At 38.1% G+C, this 23,758-nt stretch overlaps 1 protein-coding gene across 1 annotated transcript; it reads left to right on the plus strand.

The window, feature by feature from the left end:
• Positions 1-254: 254 nt before the first annotated feature.
• DHX36 (DEAH-box helicase 36) lies at positions 255-21,481 on the plus strand. The gene is made up of 25 exons (XM_076341497.1): positions 255-494; positions 1,131-1,252; positions 2,093-2,294; positions 2,984-3,022; positions 4,263-4,433; positions 5,363-5,442; positions 6,430-6,504; positions 6,636-6,802; positions 7,384-7,465; positions 7,952-8,092; positions 9,371-9,473; positions 11,037-11,124; positions 12,004-12,059; positions 12,159-12,223; positions 12,718-12,861; positions 13,512-13,629; positions 14,285-14,383; positions 15,355-15,528; positions 15,830-15,916; positions 16,568-16,651; positions 16,754-16,853; positions 16,940-17,030; positions 18,640-18,760; positions 19,351-19,503; positions 20,532-21,481. The coding sequence occupies exons 1-25, from the start codon at positions 255-257 to the stop codon at positions 20,715-20,717; spliced, it is 2,988 nt and encodes a 995-aa protein (XP_076197612.1). The 3' UTR covers positions 20,718-21,481.
• The last annotated feature ends 2,277 nt before the right edge of the window (positions 21,482-23,758 follow it).

Raw genomic sequence — 23,758 nt, forward strand, 5'->3', positions numbered from 1 at the left:
ATGAACTTCAGTGACATATTGCGGTGAATATATTGCCTTATTCAGTCGCTATTGTGCTTCACTCTCGGGTGTGTTTCAGGATAGTGCTGCCATCCTCGTCCTCAGTAACGTCAAGCTGGTCGAGGTGCGAAGCGCTGCTCTTCGTACGCGGAGGAGGTCGGGGGCGGGACTCGAACCGGCGGCCCAGCGGCCCTGGCTGCGGGGGCGGGGCGTGGTGGCGCGGGGCGGGGCGGCGGGCGGAAGTGAGTCGACGGATGAGGCGGGTGGCGGCGGTGGTGGGTGCCGGCTGCCGGGCGGCCATGAGCTACGAGCATCGCCGGGATTGGGGCCGGGGCCGCGGCGGCGATGGCGGGTCTTCCTCCGCCTCCGCGGGGGGACACGGGGGCCGGGGCGGCGGCCGGGGGCGCCACCCCAGCCACCTCAAGGGCCGGGAGATCGGGCTGTGGTACGCGCGGAAGCAGGGCCAGAAGAGCAAGGAGACGGACCGGCAGCAGGTGAGGGGCGGCCGCGGGCTCTGCCCCGCCGGCCCTCTTCGGGGGCAGCGGCACCATTTGGGGCTCCCGTTCTGCCGCCGCCAGCTGCGCCCCGGGGGCGCTTCGTCCTGCTGGGTCGTGTCTCGCTCCCTGAAGCGGCGGGGAAGGGGAAGGCTGCGGTGACCAGGAGAGGCGGGGACAGTTTCCGGCCTGATTGATCCCTTTAATTTAGAGAGCGCGGCGGTCGGGTTGGGGGTGAGCGAGCGGCAGCAGTTGGGGGGTGAGGGTGCCAAGAAGAACCCCGTTTGACAGCCCTCCTCGCGGATAGCGGCTCGCCCGCCAGCCTCGGGCTCGGGACGGGCCCGGTCTCCTCCCTGCGCTCTGCCCTTTTTGCTTGGCTGCCTGTGCAGAAGTGCCCTTATCTTAGAAATGTGTACGTTTATTAAATGTTTTGCCTGACACGATGGAACAGATGTGTTTGTCTCGGCACGTTGAAATTACTTGGAAGGAGAAACTTAGAAGGAAGTTTCTGGTCATGCCAAAGAGTCTCGCTAGTTTGGGAATGACATTTATGTGTTAATAATGTAATATCTGTAGATATGCTGAGTACATGTTGATGAAAATTGTACTTTTTCTTTTTTCTTTTTTTTTTACTAGAGAGCTGTTGTGCGTATGGATGAACGCAGGGAAGAGCAAATTGTGCAGCTGTTGAATACTGTCCAAACTAAAAACGAAAAGGAGCAAGAAGCCATGTCCTGGTGGTCTGGAGATGAAGAAGGGTAAGAAGAAACAATTACTAATGCTTTTATTTACTTTGAATTGAACAAACTTCCCACAAACTGGTAGGAGGATGTTTCAGAAAATATTTACATTTAGTGGGTGAATTAGGTTAACAAATATACTTGGTTTTCTCTACACGTATTTCATACTGAAACAGTTGGTTGTTACCGTTGCTTTAAAACTCTTTTCCAGATTATTGTTGAGTTTGGGGTGTTAAATTTTTACTTAAAATCATAAAACCCTGTAATTGATCTCCAGGCCTACTAGAGCAGATACATGGAATTTTTCAGCTCCCCTGGCCTCTGGAATTACTCTTCCAGAGTGGCATTTGACTTCATTTTTCAGTTATTGTACAGTCTTGGAATGTTTTCTTGGCCTCTGTGAAATAGAGTCCATTCCTAACACTTAAAGGATTTTGAATAATAGCAGTGAAATGGGCAGCCAGGTGTGTTTCTCTGAGGCCACTGAAATGAGGTGTTTGGGTCTCTGTTTGGCTGAATGATCCAGTTACAGGGCAGTGGTTCTGACAGCGGGTTAAGCAGTAATTCTCTGGAGATGTTTTGTTGCTTTCTTGGCTTTGTTTTGATACAAAAGAACATGTTACGTTTCTAAACATTGATGTAAAATTTTTCATGGCTGGTAATTTTCAGACTTTAATTGTTTTAATGGCATACGCCATATTCTCATCAGCTGACGGTCAAATAACTCGTGGATGTAGTGTCTCAAAAACAGATTTAAGGTTTGCCTTGAATGGTTCAGTGTACTCTTCACAGTGGCCATCTCTCCACAGTTACCCATCTCGGATAATCTTTGAAGCTTCTGTTCTCCACTTATTTCAGACCTACTCCAGAACAGCCTGCAAAAGTGAAACCAGATGCTGAAAAAGCTCCTGTAAGACAGAGACCAGTCTTGGAAAAAACATTTCTTGATCGGGATGTGGAATATCTCTTTGAAAAAAATGAGCAGGATACTGATTTAGATGAGCAACTTAAAGAAGACTTAAGAAAGAAGAAATCTGATCCTAGATATATTGAAATGCAGGTACTTTTCCATGTGTTAAGTAGACAGCTTTTGATTGGATTTTTTTTTTAATTAAAATAATTGGAAAATGTAATGTCTTGCAATTTATTTACTAGGAAGTTGTTATGCTGTTACTCTGGCTAAAAATTACCTTCAGAATTTGCAAAATGCATACCTCTCAATAGGACAGCGACTAAAAAACAGGCTTTCAGTGACAATTTCTGATTGCATAAAATCTAAAATTTTAAGTTTACACATTGTTGGGTGGGGTTTTCTGTTTGTTTTTTAACGGGTCGTATCCCTGCATTTGTGTCTAAAACTGAAAGCACAAAAATGGGCTCTGAAGTAATTGCCTCTTAAAAACGTAGTTTATGTTGTTCTAATAGCCGTATATAAAGTTGTCAAATAAAACAGTCTTGCCATGAACAGGCGGTTCTCCCTTTGATACAAGGCCCTAGTCTTGTAACTGTACATACATACCTCTTCATGTACTGAACTGTTGGTTTTAAATAATTTTGCTAAATTTAATGAAACTGAAAACATGCATGGAATTAAACTTATTTTAATGAGCCTGTATTTATATAAGTATTAGTCAAACACTTTGTCATGTTATTTCACAGTTTAGCCTAGATCATAGATGAAATCTGTTGTATTACTTCAGTGTTGAAAAGGTGTTTAAAGATATGTACTGTTGTTTTCTTTTTCCCCAGAGATTCCGAGAGAAACTCCCTTCATATGGGATGAGACAGGTAAATGTGTATCTAATTTGAAAGAATATGTGCTCCTATTGCTTTGTTGTAAAATAGGAGAAAACAGTTGGGTAACTGGGACTAACAGGAAACCGTTGTTGCCTTTTTATGAAGGTGCTGAAGCCTCCCAAGTTCTGACACTGGGTTTGACTTCTTTCCAGAAAGTAGCTCAAGTTCACTGCTTCATGATATGTATGAAGTTACTCTGGGGCTATATACAGTTTTATCAGTAGGGGCAGCATTATCCTGAATGCTAGATACATTTAAGTACTTTTTTTTAAAGTATAGGTTTTTTCTTCTTTCGCTGCCAGCTAAACTTCTAGAATGTTCCTAGTTACTTGGATTTTGTATAGAGTAATTGACCACTACGTAAATTGTCGTGCTTGCTTTTTCTTATATATGTGTGAAATTGTGGCCATTTGTTGAACATTTGCCCAACTTAGAATTGAATATAATGCCGATTAAATTTTTTAATCACAGACTTAATAGCTGTACTGCTGGCTCTTACTGCTATTAGTTTCCCAGTCAAAGTGTAACGTCAGTGATAGCATGGGTTATTATTAATTGACCTTAATTCTTCATTTGATGTCACCTGTATGAAATAGAAATTGAGTATTCTGTTATGTTTTCTTTTGCAGGTTCAATGAATGATTAATGAGCTTCCTTTCTAAAGTTAATGTATTTGTGATAATGTGGTCTTTCCTGTTAGTGTTTGTTTCTTAAAATAGTTATACTCCCCTTTACAGTCCTTTGGATTGGGAGGTAGAGGCTGGGAGTGTAAGAAATCTGTTCCTGTCAGTATAAGAAATGTTAAAACATTGTGCTGAAAATCTTCAGTTAGTACAGTCTTGGAGTCCAACAGGGAAAACACTTGTTTTCAGACACCAAAGATACACAGAAGGCAAGTAGGAGGGAGAAAAGTTTAAAAATGTATTTCAGGCTTTCATTTTAGTTATTTTATGTTGTTTTCATACAGGATCTTAAGTATTTAAAACTAGTTTTGAGATTTAGTATGCTTTAAACCTTACACATGTGAAGTGCAAATGTGCAGAAATTACTTCTGTGTGGTTTAAACGAAACCTTTTTTTTTTTAGTATTACAAGAAACAGATGAGTATCTGTTTTCTTAAGTTGCTATGACACTTTCTTCTAAGTTCACCACACAGTAGCATTGTCAAAATCCTTCTAAAATCTGTTTTGAACAATAATACAATAAATGTTTTCTCTTTGTTGGGAAATAGGAACTTGTAAACCTTATAAACAATAATCGAGTAACTGTGATAAGTGGTGAAACTGGTTGTGGCAAGACAACCCAAGTTACACAGTTCATCTTGGATGATTACATAGAGCGAGGGAAAGGGTCTACATGCAGGATTGTTTGTACTCAGCCTAGGAGGATCAGTGCTATCTCGGTAAGTGCCATTTTGACAAACTGAGTAACTTACTTGTGCTTATTTTTTTTTCTCCCAATAAATCTGAGGAAAAATTACTGCTTTACTCAGAATCATTGAATGAAAATATATTTCTTACTGGGCCTTGCATCCATGGGCAAGCTTATGAACTGAATGTACAATCTGCTAGATTATTTGAAGTTAAGATCTGAAAAAATTCCAAATGACCAGATAGGTACTGTGCACCTCTCAAAGAAACTGCTCAGCCTCACATGTACTCATGCTAAATTTAAAGCTCAAGGTAAGCATTCAGCCGGTAGTGGACAGTGAAGATAGCTTTTTGTGTGTTCGTTTTCAGTCATCTTAGATTCTATTGCAAATAACAATTTTGTTAATATACACTAATTTGATACTTCATAAGCTTTGGTTGTTAATAGAGTACTGGCACTGCAAGCTTCATTCTTCCCTGAATTTAATAATGGTTTATATCTGTGATTTTAATGGATTTGGGCAGTGCAAATGTGAATTAAGGTAAATACTAATGTTGTGTCAGGCACTGTAGAGGTATATTAATGAGCAAGAAAGAATTTGGCTTTTAAGTGCACAGTAATTACTCTTCTTGATAGTTAAGTGTCAAATGATTATAGAACCTTACTTCCTATGAGGAAAAGCTCACCCTGCTGAAAGGGTGAGTGTATTGCTAATGCCTAAATGGTTGTGTTCCTTTAAAATATGTTCTGGGTCACAAACCTGTTCTTGGGTTGCTGACAGGAAACACTGTTCTCGGTGGAGGAGAAAAAAGTGATTTTCAGGGTGTTTCTTTGTTCTTTACATAACATCTTGGTTCTAGGTATTTCCTGCTGATGAGTAACTAAATCATAGATCAGCCTTGTGGGATCTTTTTAAAGTTTTCTTTAACGCACTATTTTGATTTTATTTCTTTTTCTAAGGTGGCTGAGAGAGTTGCTGCTGAAAGGGCAGAAGCATGTGGTAATGGCAAGAGTACAGGATACCAAATTCGTCTACAGAGGTAAGAGAGGCTCCCTTGGCAGTTTTTGTGCATTCATGTAAAGTAGTATCTATTGTTATTCAAGCAAGAAAATTTGAAAAGTAGATCTTAACATAGATGACTGCTTTCATTCTGATATTTTCTCCCAAAGGAATTCCTGTGAATAGCTGGTGTAGGGAAATAAAGTTTTTGAAATTTAGCAGAAGTTTGAGTGCGATTGTTGTATTTTATGCAGCATGTAACAATGGCTAGCACCCAGTTGTAATTTGTCTAGTAAGTCCTTTTTTCAGCTCTTCTAAAAGGTTCTGCTATAAAACTGATGTCCTTAATCCATGAATTTCAAGGAAAAATGGAAATGCTAAAGGAGAGAATGCTATAAGCCATATTTCTGTGTAAAACTATGTATTTGCTACACTTACCCATTGAGCAGTCCCACTGGGATCAGGTAATAAAGTTAAGTGCATTGACAAGAGTTCATAGACCTAGTGCCATAGAGCAAAAGCTATTACATTTGGAGTCATGGGTAATTTAGAAAAAAATCTGAAATGTTACCAGCAAATAATGGAATCTCAATTGTCATTGAAGAAAAACTGCTGGTGGGAGATGACAGTTTAGTCGTTTCAGCATTTTAATTTGACTTTATAGAATCTCATTTATGTTTTTCTTTACTATTTAATCAAGAATATTATACTGCTGTATATTTAGCTGTCATCTGTGCTGAGCTTAGATAGCTGCAAGAATTTGGGGTCAGCAGATCAATGTGCAAATGATGAAAAATGATGTCCAGGAAATCAGGGCTTCTGTCAGATTCTGTTCATTTCCCATTGACAAAAGTGCTGCAACTGTGGCCTAATTCCTTGTTCCTCCAAATGAACTGTAAGTGAGCAAGTTAGAGCATGAGGCATACTTCACAACGTCTATAATGACTATCTGCATTTTGATTTTAAGTTTTTAAAGTACTTTGTAAAATACAGAAGAGAACTGAGGAATTCTTAATGTATCTTTCAGTCGGTTACCAAGGAAACAAGGTTCAATTTTATACTGTACCACAGGAATTGTCCTACAGTGGCTCCAGTCAGATAAGTAAGTTTTCCTATTTAATAACAAATAATACAATTATGAAATTACTTGACTACTGAGCTGTTTCTAGCAGTCTCGGCTGTTTTTTAATTTTGCTAAAAACAAATGTTTAACTTCCTGCTCTTCTATTTTAGGCACTTGTCCAGCATTAGTCATGTAGTCCTTGATGAAATTCATGAAAGAAATCTTCAGTCAGATGTTTTGATGAGCATTATTAAAGATCTTTTGAATATTCGTTTGGATCTGAAAGTAATACTAATGAGTGCTACTTTAAATGCAGAGAAGTTTTCGGAGTATTTTGGTGGGTGAAATGCTTCCTATGAATGTTCCTCTTAAGTAATTTAGGCTTCTACAGTATAATGCAGTTCTCAAATTTTGGGATTGATTTTTATCAAAAGAGGTAATGACTTCAATTGTACAAATAGTTGCCGGCTGCTGGAGATGCTTATTGCCTTAGTTTTATCTTGTTGTGAGCATATGTTGCTTCTGTATTTGCTTTTCAGACATATCGTGGAAACAGTATCTCCAGAGTGTTTTCATATTAAATATTTACTAATATTTACCATATTTTAGAAGTCTTGGTGTGAGTGGGCAACAAGATTGAAGCCTTTAGTTGTTCAGTCTTCCAGCTTTATCCTGTAGCTGGAACCAGATGAACATGCTGGAGAACAATATACTGCTTGCTACCTATACTTTTTTTTATTCAGCAACTTTATTTGGAATTTAATTTGGCATCTTTTGTGAGAATTTAAAAATAAACAAACAGAAAGACCCTATAGACTTGGCAACTATATTGCAAAAACAGTGTAAAAAGGTTTATTGCCTCTATTAGTACAGTATTTTATTTGCTGTCTAAAAACTGAGTTATGCCTTCCTCAACAGATAATTGTCCAATGATTCACATACCTGGGTTCACTTTCCCTGTGGTGGAATACCTTCTTGAAGATGTAATTGAGAAGTTGAGGTAAGCGTATTTTCTGAACACCATTATAGACAGTATTTTGGGTTTTTTTGCTTAGTATGTCTCTTCAAAGATTACCTTGGTATAAATAACCTGTGGAAGAATTAGCTGGGTTTTTAAACAGAAAACATTTCAAGGGAAGTTCAGTAGCTTTTACAGTAATTAAAAATGGCACATAGCTACCTGGAAATGTTGGCTTAAGGAGGAAAAAAAAAATTGTCTGTCTTTCAGTGTGGTGAATTTTCAGGCTATTAAATCAAGCTAGTCTTTCTGTTTGTTCAGACTTTTTTTTCCTACATGTTATCATGCTTACTAGAGATGGTACCTGTTTTTATAAGTAAGATTTCTTTCAGAAAAGAAATTTAAGAATCTTATTTACATGGTATAGCTAAAGTGCAGCATATTGTCCATATTGGAAAACTACTATGCAGCTGGCTTTAAATTACTTTCATTTCAAAATTTAATTATGTTTGTTATTTAAATTTAAAGGTATACTCCAGAAAACACAGACCGTCGGCCACGGTGGAAGAAAGGCTTCATGCAAGGACATGTAAGCAGACCAGAAAAAGAAGAAAAAGAGGAAATCTACAGGGAACGATGGCCAGACTACTTAAGGCAGCTGCGTGGCAGGTTGTTCCAAGTCATTCTTTTGCATTAAGTTTTTAGACACTTCTTAACTGAGAAACATAAATTAGTGCTGTATTCTGTTACTGTGCTTTTATTAATGATGCGATAGTTGCTACTGTGGAAAACAATAATGATGGAATTGCCAGTACAGTTGGCTGGCAACCACTGAAGTGCTTTAGAATTATCATAGAGAATTCGCTTCCTTTGCATGTACAAACTGTAAGAGAACTTATAGCTGTCGAGTCGCTTGCTATTGATGTTGGTATTGTCCATTACAGTCTTCAGCATAATGTTAGGCTTCTTGAGCTTTGGTCATTAGTTCTCTTCTGATGAATTCTTCCTTTCTTCAGTCTTTCTTTGAGAGAGATCTCACAGCATTTTAGTTTCATAATCAATATAATACAAAATGTGCTCGTTTAAAAAAAAAAAAACAAAAACAAACAAAAAACAAAACCCAAACCCAGCAAAACAAAAAAAACCACACCACAACCTTTTCCTCAGAATATTTTAATATTTCTCTAGAATGGTTTAAAACCAAGCTAAATAATTTTGCCTCTTGAGCATCTAGTAGAGATTGTCCACTTGAAACATTCTTTTGATTGCCAGCATTTGACTACTTTGGTAATCTGGATAAGTTGATTAATTGGATAGCCTGGCTGATTTATTTCAGGAACAGCATCTTCCTGTTTTTTTCTCCTGTCTTATTTGTTCTCTGCATTTTGGGACTTTCTATATATCCAGCTTGGTAACAATAATGAATATAGGTGGCTCAGTTTTATCTCCCTTTTCTAAGGGAAAAGTCCTCAATGCTGTATCTCTGTCTGGCCTATCCCATGCTTATCCCATTTGTACTCCTTCACTTTCCCACCTTGTCTTTTGAATCAATTGGCAATTCTTTCCATAGTGTTAGCTTTTGTGAAATCAAAGGGCTGAACAGATGGGATGCCTCCTGTACTCACTGTAGTGAGAGAGAGAAATTGAAGCGTAAACTCGGATCGTTTAGGTCCTAGGTAATCCATGAGGAGGTGAGAGATCATGTAAATGCTTCAAATGCAGTTCAGTCATAACATGGTAATTCTTAAACTTACTATTCTAAACTGACAATAATCGCACTAAACTAAATCTCAAGAGTACATTGGAGGTACAGTAATTGAACAGACAAATAAATTGAACAGTAGTGGGTTACGTAGATGTGTGATTGCAGAGCCTTGTAACTGAAACATGAGCACGTAACTTTGTATGTTGGTAAGTTACCAGTATGTATGCTTTCAATGCCTGTAGGTATTCAGCAAGTACTATAGATGCCTTGGAAATGATGGATGATGACAAGGTCGACCTTGACCTTATAGCAGCACTTATCAGACACATCGTTTTGGAAGAAGAGGTACGCTTCTGTCTCTTATCATCACATTTTAATGATGTGACTGAATTGTGGTCAGTGGCTGTTGGGAATGTCAGAGCTGATAGTTAGCTTGACTTATCATACAGATATAAAGAAGAAGAATTTTTTTGTTTTGCTCTTCTGAGAAGTAACCTCATGGCTTTAAATATCTAATTACTATTTAAGCCCTGAATTTAGAACGTGGTTAGTTTCAGTGTTTGTTGAAATGATGGGATAGAATCCATGTTTAAAGGGGAGCATACAGCTAAGTATTTTCTTGAATAGAGGTTGTGGGTTTTAATGAGAGCTATGTACATAAGAAACTTGGAAAACTTACAAATACATCTGATACGCTCATTTATGGTCCCTTCTGAGCAAGGGATAAAAAAGCCTGAATTCTTTCTCTGACAGTAGAGATTGTCTTGTAAATAAAACGGGATAGGTATCTGAAGGTTTGGGTGCCATTTTGATTCAGATTGCTGCATTTTTTCCCTTCAAATTAATTATACACCTTAGTTATTTGATGGAAAGTAAGATAATTACAAATTAAATTTTAACTTTCAGTTCTTTCTGTGACTCTGTGTGTTTGTCAAAGGCAGTATTCCTTGTAGTCTGTAGTAAAAGTTACATTTTGTGAAATAGCTGTAGAAAACTGTCTGAAAACCTCTTTAATGTACAACTAAATCTCCCAGCAATGGGAGGGAGAGGGCAAGAGCAATACTTAGAGTTGATGTTCACTGCCTCATGTCTTCACTGTGCAGTTGGCTTTAATGGTTTTCCTGCCTGAGTAATCTAAATATGACTTCGATGCTGTGAAGACTGAATTTTTATACAGCCTAGCAAAAGTCTAGTCACATTTACCAAACACACAGCTAGGAGACTCTTCCAACTTTCAGCTTGTCAAGATTAGTAGTTAATACAGCTGCATTAATAGTTATTCCCAAATGTGCCTTACCTTGTTATTTAGTAATAACATCATCAGAATATTAATATCAGAAGGATCCTGTGCCTGAAGCAGTGACAAACATGAAGTAAGAATAACTTCTGTTACCATAGGTATAATGTATGTAGATTTTTCATAACCTGAAGTTATATATTTGTTCCTGTGTTCAAAAATGTCTGTGGACGAGCTGACACTTTGGCTGATTCCTTAAAGAGAATTTTGATTATTTAAAATATTAATATTTCAGTTGATAGATCATTTAAGCTGTGGATAATGAGGATGAGTTGCTGTTTCATATTTTGTTCTTCCTGTGTTGAAAATTATACATTAGTTTCTCTCTGTTTTATTTGCAGCTCAAATTCTTCTAGTGTTGACATGGCAGTGTTTAAAACACTGCAGGGGAAAAATGTTTAAAATCAAATTTTTATTTAGGTTCAGATAAATATATGTAGCTAACTCTTTTATGGAAAACAGTCTTATAAACTTTGTTCCAAATTTGAGTCAATGAGTTTTCAAATATCACCTATCCAACATGTATGTATCAGTGTGCAAGTAGCTGGTTCTTTGCATAGCATTTAGTTTATTCTAACCTCTTTTCCCTTCACTCCCTCTTTTATATATAGGATGGTGCAATTCTAGTGTTTCTTCCAGGCTGGGACAACATTAGCACTTTGCATGATCTCTTGATGTCACAAGTCATGTTTAAGTCAGGTAAAAACAAAGTTTTACATGGGAATTCTAGCAGTAGTGTTAGTGGCAAATTCTTAATTTTTGCATGTGATTGCTGGTATTGCACTGGATATTTTTTTTTCCCCCGTCTCTCCTCTCAAAATGATTGCAGTGTGTTCAGCATTTTTTGCATTTCTGTGGTATCTTTCATCTGCTAATGATAACTCATTTTCCTCAGTGTAGGAGTGAACAATCTGAAAAAGCATCTCAGACCTGCATCTTTTTCCTTTTGTTCTTTCCTGTAGCTATGATAACTTCCATCCAAAACTAAACTCTTTCTTCATTCTGTGTTCGTTTCCTCTTTTCTTGATTCTTCAGCAGCTTCTGTCACTGCTTTGCTGATAGTTCTTTTAAATCCTATTTATTCCTAGAAGCTTTTTTAATAGGACACTAAAATACCCTACGCCTGTCTGATATGCTTTAATGTCCTGTTTGCATAACTCATATTTTCATCTAACTTGTCTAACTATGCTCTTGACTATTCAGATAGTTGTCTTACAGTTCATGTTGTGTACATTCTATAGATAAAGAATTTCAGTTTATTGAAAGATTGAGTGTCAGTTTATTTATTAAACTTGAGCAATTATTAAATAATTTGAGAATTTAAAAATGAAATATAAATTACCGTACATAACTTCATGTATTTTCTTAAACTTGTCAAGTCATCATAGCATAATAAAAAAAGATCCTTATACCTTTTTACTTTAGAATTTGCCATTATGATACATATACCTGTGAATTCAGAATAAGAAACAGTAGACTTACTTGCAGCATATTTTCTCTATTCTGCATAGTTGATTTTCCTGTAAAATTAAAGTTTCTGTGCTTACACCATATCTCTTACTGATTTTTAATTTTCAGATAGGTTTATTATCATACCTTTACATTCATTGATGCCTACTGTTAACCAGACTCAGGTATGCTTTTCTTTTATTGTAATATTTCACAACTACAAAAATTAATTAAGCATATGTTTGGTTTTGGCAAACATATAAATGGGCCATGGATAATTACAGGTTTTTAAGAAGACCCCGCCAGGAGTAAGGAAAATCGTGATTGCTACCAACATTGCAGAGACTAGGTAAATAGCTAGCTATACAGACCAAAAAAAGCTATACGTTTTATAAAATAAACGAAAGTGGTAATCCAAAGTATAAACCTGTTTAATATTTCTAAAATATGTTTTTGTATTTGTACCATTCATTTATAACACTTTATCTTCAGAAATGTTTATAGACTAAACAGGCGTTTTCCTTTAATTGTTTTAAACAATTAAAACGTGAATGTTACTATAAAGGCTTGCCTTTGTTGTACATGATAAATCTGAGCTGCCTGTCCTCTCTGCAGACTTCATAACTCCATGTGATGACTTTGCCAGACCTAGGAGAATAAATCAAGCTGTTTCTTGAACTGCTTAGTAACGTAATCCTTAATGAAATGCCAAACACAAATTTTTTTTTATTGTTGGCTCACGGTTTGGGAGGGGGTAAAGAGAGGCTAAACCTCTTTAAAATCCTAGGGCAAGCTTGCAAAGATGAAGAGTTGCATTTTTTTTTTCTCTCTTCTTTTAAACAGCATTACAATAGATGACGTAGTGTTCGTTATAGATGGTGGAAAAATAAAGGAAACTCACTTTGACACACAGAACAACATTAGCACAATGGCAGCAGAGTGGGTTAGTAAAGCTAATGCCAAGCAGAGGAAAGGTCGAGCAGGAAGGTAAGAATAATGGGGATAGTTAGAAAAGTTTTGTGATGATAAGTTTACATCAGTCTTGGAGCACGTGGTGCTGAAGATACTACTTTGTTATTCGTATGTTCAGAAGTAGATGCTAGCACAACTGTCTCTTGTTCTTAGGGAAAGAATGGTTTCTTTGTCTTTCTAGGAAACTGACTTGTGCTGTGTTTAACTCAGAGTTTCCCTCCTTACAGAAGAATAAGTCCAGCATTTTTTTTAAATTTTTGTTGGTAGCGTTTACCTTCACACCTAATTTATGAGACTATGATACATTAAAGTGAAAATTGCCTACAAATTAGTATCACTTAGCTATATACCAAATTTTTTTGAAATTTCTCTCCCTCTCAAAATACCTTGTGGAATATTTTCTCTCTTTTTCAGACTTAGAGTTCTTCTCTGGTCTCTTCATTACTCCTTTTAAGCAGTTGATAGGAGGTTTCTGTGTCCTGCATGCCTTTTTTCCTGTCGATGGGTCTGTGTTTCAGAAAGCTGAAATGGCTTTTATAATTGAATACGTTTCAGTTCTAATTCCTTGAGGTGTTTTGGAAAGCTGTTTATAAACAAACACAATCATCATGTCACAGTGTCGTAGGGGGGAAAAAAAACCCAATTGTTTATTTAAATAATTCCAGAGTTCAGCCAGGCCACTGTTACCATCTATACAACGGACTACGTGCTAGCCTTCTAGATGATTATCAGTTACCAGAGATCTTGAGGACACCTTTGGAAGAACTCTGTTTACAAATCAAGGTAAACATATGAATCTTCAAACATATTTATTATTTACTTTTCCATTGGAATAAGAAGTTGAGAGATTAAGTTAATGCAACTGTGAGCCTAGGGTTGTCTTCAAGTCAAAATTCTGTTACACCAGAAATACGATACATTTAGCTAATGATTGCAGCAACTTTTGCAAAATGCATACTTGTATCTAGAAGTACCAAACCCAGGAAAATAGGATTGTCTAGTATAAATAAAAGCTGAAGTCTACTAACAAACATTTGGACTGTGCTTCCCCCCCCCTTCCCAAATACCATTCAATCAGAGGAGCTTCAGTGAGAATGCCAGTGAGTCAAGGAATATGATGTCTTAAAAGAATTTTGCTAAAAAGTAGTTTTAGAACTGACGTGAGTTTCCTTTTTGGCAGTTTGTATTGAATTCCTTGTGCATGCATAAGGAATACCATGTGTATGCATACTGAATGAAGAATAGATCCTTATGTTTCAAATTTCATCATCAATACATTTTTAATTTTGACCTTAGTTCTTCATTAGTGAAATTCTAACTCAAGCTGTGAATTACTTCACGCTTTTTTAATTAGTGTGGTTACTGCTTTCTAGGTTTAGGTAGCCATCTTTCTCCAGTTGCTGCAGGTTTTTGTTTTGTTTTGGTTTTTTTCTTTCAGATTCTAAAGCTTGGTGGAATTGCTTATTTTCTGAGCAAGCTAATGGATCCACCCTCTCGTGATGCTGTAATGTTGGCCATAAATCATCTAATGGAGCTGGTAAAGTATTGCTTAATGTACATGCAAGGAAAAATCTGTTTAGGACCATGTTACTACGTTGTTATCAGACAGTTCTGATTGTACAAGTCTAGACATTTGCAACCCCTTATCATATTGTGTAGACCCTTTATATATCTTCACTGAACGGAGGAAATAATTTCCCATTATGTTTATGGGCTGCATAGAGTAACTCGTGAGTTTCTAAATGACTCAAAACATATACATGCACCTCGCATTTCAGTTCCCTACAGATACTTATTTAACTCACTGCTTCTGTAACACCCTGCTCATGGCTGCATCCACCAAGTCTTCCTATCCCAGTCACATTAGTGAAGAGTTTGTGTTACTTTTTCTGTGGGCAAAGAAGGCATATAGGAGAAAGATCTTGTACGTCATTGCCCTTTTGGATGCTGGGGAAGGAGAAATTAATGACACATTTGTACTACTGACTTCTTGCCCTGGTATTATTTGTACAAATCCATTGTAGCAATAAATTGAAACATCTGATTTAGATGAAGGGCACTATTTAGTCTGATGGCATGATTCTATAAATGTTTAGATAAAATTCAGCCGTACATTTGGCGTTCTGTGACAATGCTGTATAGTAGCAAAGGGTAGAGTAAATAAAAACAGAAGTGATATTGAGGGTAAAGATACAAGTCTAAAAATAAGCTTGATCAGGAGAATAGGAAGACAATTCTTCATGCTTTCGTCCAGAAAGAACTGAGCCCTAGTAAACCACTTGAAACACCATTAAAGACGGTTGCTGTTTTCTTGGATCTAACTGAGCATTTCAATTTCTCCATAACTTGCTTGATCACTCTTCTACCATACCTTATTACAGCTAGCTGCATTCTCTGGCTATTAGGCTTTCCTTTGTTCTGTAGGTATACTAGTGGCTATTTCAAGGAAATCCTCCCCATTTCAACTACTGTGTTTATTCTTTTTTGCTTTTTTTCTTCTTGTGACAGAATGCTTTGGACAGACAAGAAGAACTGACTCCACTAGGTGTCCATTTAGCACGATTACCCGTTGAACCGCATATTGGAAAAATGATCCTCTTTGGAGCTTTATTCTGCTGCTTGGATCCAGTACTTACAATTGCAGCTAGCCTCAGCTTCAAAGACCCTTTTGTTATTCCTCTGGTAAAGTTTCTAAGAGGAGAATTACACAGAAGATTTTAAGAATCTCAGAAGGATATTGGGACTTACTGAGATGTTATAGTTTAAAAGCACGTTAATCTTATTTTCATGTTAATTACATTTTTATTAGTAAAAGATTGCCTGCACATACTATGAAGTATTGTCTTTGCCTACAGAATATCAGAAGTAGCTTTAATTTTCATGTATGTAGCATACAAAGTATTGCTGTATATATGTACCTTAATTAGGAAAAGAGAACTGGTGTGTCAGTCGTGAATATTTTATAGGCTCTAATTATTCTTAGGGCAAAGAGAAAGTAGCAGATGCAAGAAGAAAGGAACTGTCAAAGAACACTAAAAGTGATCATCTAACTGTGGTGAATGCTTTCACGGTAGGCATGTTTTAATGTGTTTTTTCTTCTAGAATTTTAATTTGAGTAATGTGGATTATTCTAAGGAAAAAACTGATCAGTTTATGTTCTGAAGTATTTCTTTCTTGGCTTCTACAGAAACATAAAACCAAATTAATTTTCACCCTTCTAATGTTGAGGAATCTTGTCTTCAGGCTCAATAACCTAATTTCTTGTGGATAAGTCTATGAAAGAGACAAAGGAAACATAATGTTATAGTTACCTTGCTGAAGTCATTAATTCTTGTCCTTCTGGCCTCTACAAGAGGCTGAAGCTGACTTCAGAAGTGTTGGAGATTTAGTTGTATAGTGTTGGGGCGAGAAGAAGAGGAAATAAATGGCCTGGAATGCCATTTCTACCCAGGACTGTTAATAGCAAGAAAGGAAGTTCTGGCAAACAGCTAGATTTCACTCCTCACCATGGAAAAATGAAGTTTTTGATTCAAAATGTTGTAAAGTTGTGTTTTTCTACTCTGTACTGCGTATATATAAACAAAGAGATCAAAGGATTTACATTCTCTCTTGTAAGGAAAAATGTAACTATATTGTTTGTTGACCTCCAGTTTTTGCTGTCCTTACTTTTTTAGTATGTGCTCACTTACAAATGCCTTTGAACTACGGTTTTAATTTTTAGGGCTGGGAAGAGACTCGGCGTCGTGGTTTCAGAACTGAGAAAGACTATTGCTGGGAATATTTCCTATCTTCAAATACACTCCAGGTAACATCCTAGCAGTTTGAAAGAGAGGATCATGTCTGTGGGGAAAAGGGGAGGAGCCTTTTGGCACAGCATCATTCTGGGGCAATTTTTGTTATTTCCTAGATGCTGCATAACATGAAAGGACAGTTTGCAGAGCATCTCCTTGCAGCTGGATTTGTGAATAGCAGAGACCCCAAGGATCCCAAATCTAATATTAACTCAGGTAAACGGTGGAAGGAAATGGAAAATTTCTGATAGCTGAAATCTCAGTTTGCAGAACTGCGTTATTTACTTTGCTGTCTTCTACAGATAATGAGAAGTTGCTCAAAGCGGTCATCTGTGCTGGTTTATATCCAAAAGTTGCAAAGATCCGGCCAAGCTTCAGCAAAAAGAGAAAAATGTAAGGGTTTGGTTTAATGTTGGTTTGTATTCGAGGTGTTTTCCACATTAGGTACTTTGGCAAGGTGAAGCAATGGCTTGAGTGCGTGAATGAATCTCTGTATAGCTCAATCATGGGTGTGGGTTACTTCATTTGAGAAAGGGTAGATGGGAGTAACTTGATTGTTGATCTTTACTTTGTTTAACACTTTGGATACCTGCTAGTCTGTGAAATAATTTGTGACCTTATCATGCCATGGATAATGTTACAATATATCAATAACACTGCTGCTAAAGGAGTACTACCATCATCTTTGAAACACTATCCATTCTTATTTCTTGGCAACATAGAGCCCAGAAATTCCAGTCTGTTGATTTATCACTACTTATATTATCAGACTGTTTATTCTTATTAACTGTTCTCACAGTAACAGTATACTCGTCAGAATATAGACATCCTTCTTTATGGACCTGATTTAAGACAGAATGAAGGGTTGAACATTTGGATTTATTTTTCTGGGTGTGTAATGTTGAAACAGCAAGCTAGGAGCAATCATTATGCCTATAACTAAAAAAAACAAGCAAAAAAACCCCCAAGTGATTATTTCTATGGATGGAGTAAGAATAGGTAGTCAAAATTCTACCTTAGATTGCATAATTTAGACCCGTCTATAGCTGACACTGCTAGTCAATTGATACTCCCTTTTAAACTGAGACCAGCGTGCTGGAGTCACCTAAATGCAGCAAGTTTGCAAACGTGATGCAAGTTACTGTGTCACTGTATCTTTGCCACGTGGTGGAGCTACGTGTAAGCCAGCTGCCCAGGAAGGTTCAATTTTATGATCCACTGAACAAGAGATTTGTTACGCTAACCACCTTGCTGGAGATGCTCTCCCACTCGCTGTTTCTGTTTGAAAACACTGAACTCCGTGTTTTGCAAAATACTTCTGCACACAGGGAGTAGAGAGCTCAGTGATCCACACCCAAAGAATTACATCTCTGAAATGTGGGAAGGAGGAGAACAGTTGTGCTGCATACATATTCTGCTTGGTTTCTGCTTTTTATTGTCTGACGGCATTATTATAAGGGAAATGTGATTTTGGGTAGTAAGTATAACCAAAGCAGTTGAACGTTATCCCTTGAGTCAAATTTGTTCAAAAGCACATGGTGCAAATAGAGGTACACCGCTCCAGACTGGTTGACAGTGGTATAGCCAGTCCCTTGTTCCACACTGACACAGCTTAATGCTGAGCAAAGAATTCAGATAGGTAAGTTCCTTATGTGGTTTTTCCAAGAAATTGCTTGAAACTTGGTTTATGTAACCAAATTCAGTAACTCAGAGTCCTTCATTTGGAAAGAATGCCACTTGTTTTTTCTGCTTGAGAGAAAGGGGGTAAATTTGGCAAAGAATTCAAATTTCTTAAATGCAGAGAGAGATGTCTAAAAATTCATACTGTAGATTCAGTTGTAATCTTTTGGGAAAGGAGTTAAAGTTTCTTTGAATGTCCTTGCACTTTCAGAGTTTAGAACACTAGTGAATAATTGGAGGGTTTTTTAACTTGGGACATGATTGTGCTAAACTTTCAAGATCTTATTTCAATCCTAAAATAAAAACTTTTTTTTCTTTTAAGGGTGAAAGTTTGCACCAAGACAGATGGAACAGTTAATATTCATCCTAAATCGGTTAATGTGGAAGAAACAGAGTTCCATTATAACTGGCTTGTGTACCATTTGAAGATGAGAACTAGCAGTGTATGTGAAGGTTTATATTTGTGTAATTTATTTTTGTAGCTCTTTAATAACATTGGATCAAGGTTCAAAGGGGATGTGAACAGTGCCTTTGTTTGAAGCCTCCCTGTCTTGGGTTATTTCTTTTATGTGCCGTCAGATTATGTTCTTTGTGGTACTGGTGGTATTGTTCCACAAATAACTAATACACTAACTTCTGGTTTTTTGGTTGTTTGGTTTTTTGGGTTTTTAATTTTTCTTTTTTCAAAGGTTCTGGCAATGACAGGTGTAATTATTTTTTTTTATTACTTTTCTTTGATCCAGTGTAGTACTTTTGAATATGCTGAAAAAAATTTTTTTTTTCCTCTGATTGTTATAGAGTAGTTGGTTTGATTTCACCTCTTTGTGTGAAGGAGTGTATTTGGAACCATTTTTGCTCCTGTTTATCTGATTTCATGTAACTTTTCCAACTGAGTTGCTTCAGATATGTCTTGCAAATTTATGAATGACTCCGAATAATGATCTTCTGGAATTCTGTTACGAGTTTCATTAAGGGTTACTGATGTCACTTAAGATGTTTTGAAGGGTGATTGGACAATTTTGTCGTCTTGCAGATTTACTTGTACGATTGTACAGAGGTGTCTCCATACTGTCTCTTGTTCTTCGGAGGAGATATATCCATTCAGAAGGATAAAGATCAGGATACCATCGCTGTGGATGAATGGATTGTTTTCCAGTCTCCGGCAAGAATAGCGCACTTAGTTAAGGTGACTATGTTTAATAATAATGTATATGGAAGACTTAGTGTAACACTGCTTCTTCTTAGAGATTTCTGTATTTTACATTACTGTGTACCTGCTGATTTATCGCTGTGGGGAGATAATAATGTTCTAAATGTATTCCCAGTAAGCAGTTCAAGTACACAAAGTAAACGAGATCTACTGAAGGCGTGTAGATGAATGCAAGTTAAAACGCAGTAGTAAAAATAACATTCTGAGCAGTCTGTATCGCATGGTAAGCGGGGCAGAAGTGAACAGTAGTGTGCTCCCTTGTGTTTGGCCTTAGGAGCAGGCAGTCAGACTTTTTGTTTGTTTGTTTCCAGTGTAATAGTTTGACTAATGAGAGTGAGGCTGTGTGCCTACTGAGGCATCGGCAATATGGTGGTGATGTTCTTGTTCAGCTGGTGCAGCCTCTGCTGAAAAGTTCATGGGGATATTGAAAAACTGTAGAAGCTTCAGAGAAGAGTCATAGGGTGGATTTAAAGGATTTGTAAACGTGTCTTACAGTGAGAGATTTGAAGAGCTTAATAGCTGTGGTTTTCCATAGCAAAAGCTGTAGGATGACTTGATCAGTCCATGAAATGTCCACGTGGATACAGAAACATGAGGATGGGGCTCTTTAGCTAGCAGTAGTAAGTGCCGGTGGAAGGAGGAGCTGAATAGAGCTCTGTTTAATATTAGATCCTAGAAATCATACCTGACTCTTTTTTTAACCCAAATATTTTTAATCCTGCAATAGTCAGCTAATGGATGTATAGGCTGTTAAAGGCCATCACATCCAGAGATGGTCATCTGCCATAAAAAGTAAAACTGCCAGTTTTTGAGAAGCAGCTTTTGATCCTGAAAATAGCAATGTTGAAATGAATTGACAGGAGAACAGCAGGTGTAAAGATTAGGAGAACAGAGGCCCTAAGGGCTTTGAACTTACTGTAGTAATGTTGTTGTGTGTAGCTCTAATTGCCTGTCTCTCTTCTTTTCTCTTCCCCCCCCCCTTCATTCCAACAAACTCTTTCTAGAATTTAAGACAAGAGCTTGATGATCTTCTACAAGAAAAAATAGAAAACCCACATCCCGTGGACTGGAATGATATTAAATCCAGGGATACAGCAGTACTGACAGCTATTATAGACTTAATCACAACACAGGAGAATGAAACTGCCAAAAACTATGCTCCACGATTCCAGAGTGAACGCTATAGTTGACACACTTTCATCTGTATCGATAAAGCCAACATATTCACCTTTTTGTTTTGTTTTTTATAGCATTTATTTAGCTAAAGGAAAAACTTTTTTAGGGTAAGCTGCTAATTCCCTCATACTGAAGAGCAGTTATTTCAAGATAGTTGGTAATATCTGTATATGCATGGTATTCTGTGTTCAGCGTAGCTTTTTAAGTAAGAGAAAATGCAATGCTAGCAATGTTAGTTGATGCATGGTTCTTGTCCTGCTGTAGCTTTTTTTTTTACCCATCAGGTAATGGACAGATATTCAAAAAAACTTGCTAAAATACTGCTTAATAATACTTAAACTGTTCTTGCTACTGGTAAAAACATCTCAAAAGACTTTTTTTTTTATTGGGGGTAATTATACTTACTGTGTTATTCCAGCTGTGCAGCAGGCTTCTTGCCAACACTTCCACAGAAGGTAATTATAGCTTAATTAAACTAAACTTGAAAACACTTGTTAAATTTGTACTGTGGGAGGAAACAATCTTCAGAAATATTCTGTTCTTCTGCCTTTCATTCCATTCAGTTAATCTTTCTTCGCTTTCTGTGCCCATCCGTCATCACTGCTGACTAAAATTTCAGACTACAAGAAACATGCTTAGATAAAAGTCATGGTGGAATACACTTTAAGGTTTCATTGCATTCTGATTTTTCTTTTTTTAAAACAGTCCATGTATGGGTTATAGTATTACATTAAAAGTCTTTTCTTTAAAGTGTTATTTCATCTGTTCTTAGTCCTTAATGTTTTGAACGTCATTCTATTTTGAATGCTTCCAACTATGTAAGAACATCTGAATAACAAGGCTTGAGTTTAGGATTTTGAGTAGGGTGACTTGTTTGAGAAATACTGTTCTGATCAAACTTGTGTAAGGGTGGCAGACCTGCTGTTTCCTTTCAATGCTGGGGGCTGGGTTTGGGGTTGGGCAGTGTTCCCCCCACTGCTGGGGAGAGCTAAAACTGAGGATGGGTGTTTAACTAGGCACTGAAAAGTGCTGGCAGTTTACTTGGCAGCCCTCTGTTACCAGCACTTTGCAGCCGTAGCTACGGTTATTCCTAGGTTTATCCTTGGGGAACAAAGCTCTTGCCTCTCATTTTGTTTGCCTGGAAATATAACCCCTTCTCCCTTCTTGGGGTTTGGTTCATTTTTGTTTCTTTTGCTTTGCAAAAATGACCTTGACCACCATGCTCGGGAGGATTTATGAGCCTTATCCTGAAGAAAACAAAACTGTTTTTGGGGTTTTTTTTGGTACAGAAATAAGTCTAACTTAGTGACTTGACTGTGCTTTCCATTGGGTTAACAAGGAGTGGAGGATGCCAAGCTCATCACTTCTACAACACAGCTGCGAAAAACATATAGTTCAACCTCCCTCCCCCCAATCAGTTTATTATTCTACCCCCAGGTGCTGAGGCTGGTGTTTCAAACAGTGAGGGAGGAGAAGGAGGAACATCCTGCCCTGGCCTGGGGGTGGTGGATGCAGGAGGCAGTTTAAAAGGAAAACGGGAGCCCCTGTGGCTCAGAGGAGGGGAGTGCTGGGCCCTGGTGCTCCCCTCCCTGGAGCTGCCTGCAGTTGTGTGGGGAAGAGGAGGGCTGTGGGGACCTGCTGGAGGCCTCCAGGAGCTTGGGGGCAGGTAAGCATGGCAGGCGGCTGGTCCATCTGCCTCAGGGTGGTGAGCTCCTCTGAGGGCCTTGCTGCAGGCTGCACCACACAACTGATGGTGAGCGGACATCTGAGGAGGCAGGAGCGCAGGGTGCCACGGCACTGCTGAAGGTGAGCCCTGGGATGGATCAAAGGGGAAAAAGGAAATTAAATTAGTGATAACGTGTATGGAAATGGAAATGAAACAATTTGACTGTGGTGCTGTACCTCAGGCTCCTGGCCTTGGAAACACAGGGTGTCGCACTGGGACAGGTGCAACTGATTGATATAGGAGGAAGCAAGATGGTGCCCAGAGCAGAGAAAGGAGCTGTGTTTCTGGGGCCAGTTGTACCTGTCTGCTCAGTGTTAAGGCAGAGGGGTGTGCAATGGCAGGGGCAGTTACCACCCGAAGTAGGGTGGGCTGCTCCACTTTACAAATTTGTGGGTTCTTGATGAAGAACTGGCAGTAGCACTGCTACTGGCAGGGTTGGATTAAAAGGCATGGGGGGGGGGGGAAAAAAAGGCTGGCAGGTGGCACCAGTTTTACTCTCCTTGTTCTTGGTTTTTGCAGTACTTGAAAGAAACAATGGCTAAATTTCTACTTAAGAACACAAAGGGCAAAAAAGAAATGGTAGCAATAGCAGAATCTCTGTAAGAATAGCAGCGTTGGTTGAACAAATCAAAGACAGACAGCAGTTCTCACACACCCCACCCCTGGCCCCCAAATTGTGGAGGATCAGGATCAGACTGGTATTAGGACCACCACCAGAAGAAATGCACACTGAGGGAGGGGGTCATGGGTTGGTATGATCAGAGCTTTACTTATAAAGTAATGTGACTAATGTGTAAATAATGGTATTAGCTATACTTTCCCAACTGTGCTTAAAGCATGTAGCTTAACATACTTTAAGCAGAGAAGTATCAAAAACCTGTGTTCTTTGGCGTTTGACAGCCTTTTCCCAGTGTTGGGTGTACTGGTTTTGGCTGGGATAGAGTTAACTTTCCTCACAGTAGTGTGTATGGTGCTGTGTTTTGAATTTGTAAACAGTGTTGATAGCACAGGGGTATTTCAGGTATTGCCGAGCAGTGCCTGCACTTACATTCTTGACTGTTGTCCTATCTCCCTCTCCTGCTACAGTCTCTAACTGAGACAAGACGCTCTCCTAGGCCTGCATCTTATGCCATTGCTCCAGGTTCACGGGTGCACATGTAAATTGGATCTATGACAGATGAAGTAGGACACGTGGTGGTGCTATTTATCTTCACAGCACAGAAAATTTAAAATGCCACAGGCTGCAGAGCAGATTTAATTTCTTTGACAAGAATGACATTAAGAAATACTGTTAAACTGCAAGTTGTTAAGGAAAAACTGAAGCTTTTT

Source organism: Aptenodytes patagonicus, chromosome 6 (assembly GCF_965638725.1).
Source record: "Aptenodytes patagonicus chromosome 6, bAptPat1.pri.cur, whole genome shotgun sequence".
In the NCBI taxonomy this organism is placed as follows: Eukaryota; Metazoa; Chordata; class Aves; order Sphenisciformes; family Spheniscidae; genus Aptenodytes; species Aptenodytes patagonicus.

What these genes read in the sequence shown, in the direction of transcription:
- DHX36 (XM_076341497.1), top strand. Translation starts at nt 255, where the DNA reads ATGAGGCGGGTGGCGGCGGTGGTGGGTGCCGGCTGCCGGGCGGCCATG. An exon ending in TACCAAATTCGTCTACAGAG is followed by an intron (nt 5,443 to 6,429) that starts GTAAGAGAGGCT and finishes TGTATCTTTCAG; the next exon opens with TCGGTTACCAAGGAAACAAG. An exon ending in ACCCTTTTGTTATTCCTCTG is followed by an intron (nt 15,529 to 15,829) that starts GTAAAGTTTCTA and finishes AATTATTCTTAG; the next exon opens with GGCAAAGAGAAAGTAGCAGA.